Source organism: Antrostomus carolinensis, unplaced genomic scaffold (assembly GCF_000700745.2).
Source record: "Antrostomus carolinensis isolate BGI_N321 unplaced genomic scaffold, ASM70074v2 scaffold24685, whole genome shotgun sequence".
NCBI classification, from domain to species: Eukaryota; Metazoa; Chordata; class Aves; order Caprimulgiformes; family Caprimulgidae; genus Antrostomus; species Antrostomus carolinensis.
This window is the reverse complement of record NW_010314622.1, coordinates 1-5,942: the sequence shown is the minus strand read 5'-3', so window position 1 is coordinate 5,942 and position 5,942 is coordinate 1. Positions and strand designations below refer to the sequence as shown.

The window sequence follows — 5,942 nt, the reverse complement described above, 5'->3', positions numbered from 1 at the left end:
TGTGACACCGGGCTGTGCAGCTCTCCTCTGATGTTAGGGAGTTTAACCCCCGTGTTTCCCCGGGGAGTGAGGATTACTGAGCAAGCAACGCCTGTCATGCAAACTCCGTGTTAAGTACAGCTTGTAAGGTAAGGAAGACGTTGTTCATTTGGGTGTGTTGGCTTGGATATCATTACAACTCTTAACTTCTTCAGCCCCACCCAAATACGACATTGCTTATTAGGCAGGAACTTATTTCTTTTTTTAAAAAAAATGATTAAATTGTCAGTTTTTAATTTAAAAGATAAATTTACAATTCTTAAGCCAGCCTTGGTGGTTTGCTTAGTGCTTTTTTTAATGTTTTGGCAAGAAAATAGTAGAACAAAGGAGTAATGTGTTTGTGCAGATCTTTCTAAAGAGTAAACAAGCCTTTTAGATGAGTGGAAAAAAAAAACCCTCTGTGTTTGAGCCCCTTGAGATGTCTTAGTGAAGAAGATAATGCCCATGGGGAGTTATTATTTAAAAATAAATAAATAAAAACTAAACAAGCCTTTTAGATGAGTGGAAAAAAAACCCTCTGTGTTTGAGCCACTTGAGATGTCTTAGTGAAGAAGATAATGCCTATGGGGAGTTATTATTTAAAAATAAATAAAAAAAAAACAACTTGCAGAAGGCACAGTGAGGGAGGGAGGCAGCTCACCACCTCGGTGCCACAGTGTGTGTGTTCTTCAGCTATTTTAAGTAAGTGCTCCAGGAGGTGAGTCTTTGTGTTGGGCTGCAGGGATTGGTGTGGAGGAGCACAGCACTGAGTCACTGACTGGGACCTGGGCTGTGAGTGACACCAGTGACACGGGTGGCCCTCGTGGCAGAGCACACCCTGCCCTGGCTCACACTGCTGGACAAAAAAGTTTCCAAGCAGAGCGTAGTGGGATGACACAGGGTGGATGTCACAGGGACTTGAGTCCAGCGTGGCAACCCTGACTTCACTTTGGTGCACATCAAAATAAAAACCCACTTGTTTTACCTGAAAAGCACCTTTCAGAGAAAAAAAACAAACCAAAACCCAAACAAAACAGCTTCCCTTGATCCTTCTTTGAAAGTTGACCGTTACATTTTAACGTGGATTACTAATGTGTTGTGTGCTCTGACAGGTTTTGTCTCCTACAATATTGTAAGAGTGTACAGGTTGTACAAAATATAATTTGATTAAAATGCTACGTAAAAATGTGAATAAGAAGAGTCAAGTGATCCACAGTGACTTTTTAATTAAGGTATAATATTTTCTCAGGTTACCTCCTCACTAGAGGAACAACTTTGATTCCAGCTCACCTTCAGTACTGTGTTACACTGCTAGAGTCAGTATCTCTCCCAGAGCAGCTCCTCATTCCGTTGCTGTGTTTTGCCTGATGTTTCAGGGATAAGGCGGATTGGCAGGAGGCCTGATCAGCAGCAGCAGCAGCAGCAGCAGCAGCAGGGTGAAGGCAAACCCATTGACAGGAGACCGGAGAGACGACCTCCTCGCGAGCGCCGCTTTGACAAGCCTGCTGATGAGAAAGGCGAAGGAGGAGAATTCTCTGTTGATAAGTAAGAATTTTGTCTTGCCTGACAGCTTCTCTGCTGTTGACAGGAAGGGACTGTCCTGCCTTCTGCTAAGTTATAGAATTGTAGAATGGTTTGGGTTGGAAGGGACCTTAAAGCTCATCCAGTCCCAACCCCCCTGCCAGCAGCAGGGACACCTTCCACTAGACCAGGTTGCTCAAAGCCTCATCCAACCTGGCCGAGAACACTTCCAGGGAGGAGCAGCCACAGCTTCTCTGGCCAACCTGGGACACTGTCTCACCACCCTCACAGTGAAGAACTTCTTCCTAATATCTCATCTAAACCTCCCCTCTTTCAGCTTAAACCCATTTCCCCTTGTTTTGTCATTAACTGCCCTTATGAAAAGTCCCTCCCCAGCTTTCTTGTAGCCCCTTCAGGTACTGGGAGGCCACTATAAGATCTCCCTGGAGCCTTCTCTTTTCCAAGCTGAACAGCCCCAATTCTCTCAGCCTGTCAAAAATTAAATTGGTTGAATTAAATCCTTTTCAGTCACAAGAAGAGTATAGGTCACACACAGTATAACACTTTTCTTCCCTTTTCCATGATTTTGTTTAAAAGTTACAGACTGGGAGTGATCTAACATGAACAGTTCCACTGGTTTACCTGAAAATGTGCTTAAATCAGTGAGATATCCACTGTATCTCTCTAAATTTATAGCAGATGGGTCAGAAAAGGAACACAAGTCTGGCTGTTGCCTGCAGGATGAAATTTTTTTGCTCTTAGAGCTGTTGCTTAAATCTTTATGGCTGACCTCAAGCCAATAAAAGTTAGTCCATGTAGGTGTTCCTACTTGGCTGCAGTCGCTTCAGATCTGGAATTGGTGAAGCCATCTTGTGTCTAGGCAAGTTTGAAAGTGTCTCGAGTATCCTGTGGCATCCAGAATTCAAGTGTTCTGAAAGTAATGTTCAAATATTAAAATTTTAATAGCCAAAGTTCAAATCCTTTTAAAAGTAAAGTGGATGAACATGAGTTAAATTGGAACTGTGGTATCAAGTAGTGATGTAACACAACACAAACACTAAATTTTGGCATTTAGTGCCAGAAAATGCAAATGAACAGTAATCTTGAGCATTTGTTTCCAGATTCTAAAATGCAGGTGTTACATATTTGTGTTTTTTCAGTGTAATAATTTGGTGTTGAAATTAGAGCCTCAACACGCAAACAGTAGTTCTTGAAGGAAAAGCAAGTAGATAAAATTCTCAAAAGAGGAAAAAAAACCCCTTAAAAACCATGCTGTAAATTTTTGGAGGTGCAATATTCAAATTTGACTGTTCCATGCTAGACCCATTCTTGACCGACCTATGCGTGGACGTGGCGGACTTGGGAGAGGACGTGGCCGTGGCCGTGGGATGGGCAGAGGAGACGGGTTTGACTCTCGTGGCAAACGTGAATTTGACAGACACAGTGGCAGCGATAGATCGTAAGTCTTTAACTTTTCCTGTTTTGATTTTATTTATTTATTATTATTATTATTATTCTTTAAAATTAAAACACACTGTAGAATTTGCCTTTTGAATTTCTGTGTCTGGACACTATAATGTTAACTCAGTTTTGTTAGTTCTGTTTCACATTCACATTTCAGCGGCCTGAAGCACGAGGACAAGCGTGGTGGCAGCGGATCACACAACTGGGGAACCGTCAAAGACGAGCTAACGTTAGTAACCTGTGATTAAAACTATTAGCAGAATGTTAATAAATCCTAATTAGTAGGATCCTAATTCTTTCTGCTTGTTAGCTGCCTCTTTTGCCTTTGATTTTGATAATTTTTGCTATACTTTTCAAGCAGCCGTTGCAGATTGAGAAAATTAGTGATTTCTTGTAACATGAGAGATGGCTTTACTGTTAAAACCAGAATTTTGTGGAAGTTTGGAATGGGGGGGAGGATCTTGTTCTGGTTTTTGAACAATTCTTTCACTAAAAATAGAAAATTTAAATTTTAATAATTTTGATCAGGTTAAGCATGCTTTTTTACAAGTCATAGAATCCCAGACTGGTTTGGGTTGGAAGGGACCTTAAAGCTCATCCAGTCCCACCCCCCCTGCCAGCAGCAGGGACACCTTCCACTAGACCAGGTTGCTCAAAGCCTCATCCAGCCTGGCCGAGAACACTTCCAGGGAGGGGGCATCAAGTATTACATTGATAACAATATTATTAATAGCCAAATCCATTTTGTGTCTCACGGTGCAGCACGAGGCTTTCAGAATGGGTGCTAGTAAATGTTGGGGAAAACCATGAGAAAGGTTTCCACCTTTCCAGTGTAGCATTTAAAAGGCACAGAGAGCACCAATTCTTAATGAAATAGTTCTTTTTAAGCAAGAGTGGGTTGTGTAAATCCCCTATAGAACTGAAGTCTTCATGTAGCTTTAAATAGGGATGAACTTTTAAAAAACCCAAAACTCCAAACATTATGTAATTGCAGTGAATTGGATCAGTCTGCTGTAACTGAGGAAACGCCAGAGGGAGAGGAACATCCGCCTGCTGATTCTGAAAATAAGTGAGTACCACCCCTCTTCACGGCCTTTGATGGCTTCAGAGGTGCTGTTACTTTGCCCTTAACCTCTGATATTTATTCCACTTCTGCTTTACCAAACTCAGATTACATTTTCTTCAGTAGATACAAAATTATCAGCAGTGCTGCTGGAAGACTCTCTAAAAACTGCATGTCTAAAAGTTGTTACCTTGAATCTGTTCGTTAGTGTCATGCAGGTCACTGTCAGATTGTTATTAATAATTCTAATACACTCAGGGTCTCAGGATCACAACTCCCAAGTACCAAGTCCAAAAACATCTGTGCTCATAACTGGGTAGAGCCACCAAACAAGAGGGACAAAATGTTCTTCTGCCAGTGGAAGGCAACTGTTTTTAAACTTAAGTTTTTGAAAACAACTGTTGAGACTGTAGCCTGCAGAGGAAAGGTTGTACCTCTCCAGCTTCTGCATGCACTGGCAATTTTCAAAGCTGTTTCAATTTTCAAAGCAGTTTACTTGATTGCTTCTCATTTCACCTGGACACTGTTAAAGAAGAAACCAGTGACTGGCTGAGTGAAACAGTAACTAGAGAAGCAGAATGAGCAGTAGTGCTTCTAACAGTTGGTGTCAAAATGTGATACGAATTTTTATGCCAGCCTAGTACAAGAAACTGTTGTATTTTAATGTACTTTATGCTGAATTGAAAAGAAAATGGCAAACAAATAAGATAGAATTGTGAAATACTTGTTTGCCTGAGCTTGCTAATGTGGAGTTTGCTATAGCTTGATTTCCCCATCAGTAGCTTTGGTTAGTAGTAAAGAGGGTACAATTATTGCATAGAGAATAAGAAATTAATTTAGTTTAAATAAAAACAAAAACCAAACCAAACAAAAAAAAAATCCCAAACAATAAATGCTCTTACTTCTCCAAGGTTGTAGTGATCCAAAGTTAAGGCCACCTTGTATACAGAAGTAGTATGAGAATTTTTAAGGGATTACAGCTTGAGCATTGGTCAGAAAATGCAAGCTAGCTAGTCCCTGGAAAAAAAATATACCTATTGGAAATCTGGCTATGTTAAATTTGCTGTGTCTGCAGTATTTCCTGGATCATTATTAGTAGCAGTGTCCTGGTGCTTGACCAGATACTGGCCCATCCATGTACAGATCAGTTATCTGCAAAATTCTGCAGGCTATTGGTGTGGTTTTGATTTTTTCTTCCTCAAATCTGCAGAAAATATGTATTTTTCTCAGTTCCAAGCATAACATCTGTTGAAATTCATCAATTATCTTTCTAGAAAAGCATCTTGACATGGGTTAGTTTTCAGGTTGGCTAGTTTGGTGTGAACCTCCTAAATGTTGCAGCAGAACTATGGGATATTTTACTGCAGTAAAATGTGCAGATTGCCAAGGGGTAGTATCTTTGCCTTGAACAATAAAAAATGCTTCTGAATATATACCATGTAAAAAAAAAAATCATTTTGTCCTACAGAATGAGAAAAAATTGAAATATAGTAATTTTCATGTAAAACCTCTGCATTGTTACATCAAATTTAATGGCTACAAAATGAAGATCTTTCCTCAGGTTGAGGCTTTCATGATCTTTTAGCTGCACATCCATGGCACTGATTTTCTATAAATCAGAAATCTAATTGTGTAAACACACTGAAGAATAATTAGAGGATTGACTTAAAAATGGTTTGACTTTTTACTTAAAAACAGCCCTTTGGCAGAAGGTAAAGGCACTGAAGATTTACAGTGAGGTGATACATCACACAAGTAACTAAGTTGTATGCTGTTGTTTTTTCAGGTTAGGTGGAAATAAAAAGTAGTTTGTTAGCTGGGAAATTATTAATTGTCTGTGGTTCAATAATAAAGGAAGCAAACTATCCAAAGCTGA

The 5,942-nt window shown here is 39.9% G+C and overlaps 1 protein-coding gene across 1 annotated transcript; it reads left to right on the top strand.

Moving 5' to 3' along the window:
- Nucleotides 1-1,394: 1,394 nt before the first annotated feature.
- Nucleotides 1,395-4,076, top strand: LOC104518113 (plasminogen activator inhibitor 1 RNA-binding protein; the record flags this gene model as incomplete). Its single annotated transcript, XM_010167711.1, has 4 exons — nucleotides 1,395-1,563; nucleotides 2,861-2,998; nucleotides 3,137-3,232; nucleotides 3,998-4,076. Coding segments are annotated over 4 exons (482 nt in total), but the record flags the coding sequence as incomplete, so codon positions are not given.
- Between the last annotated feature and the right edge of the window lie 1,866 nt (nucleotides 4,077-5,942).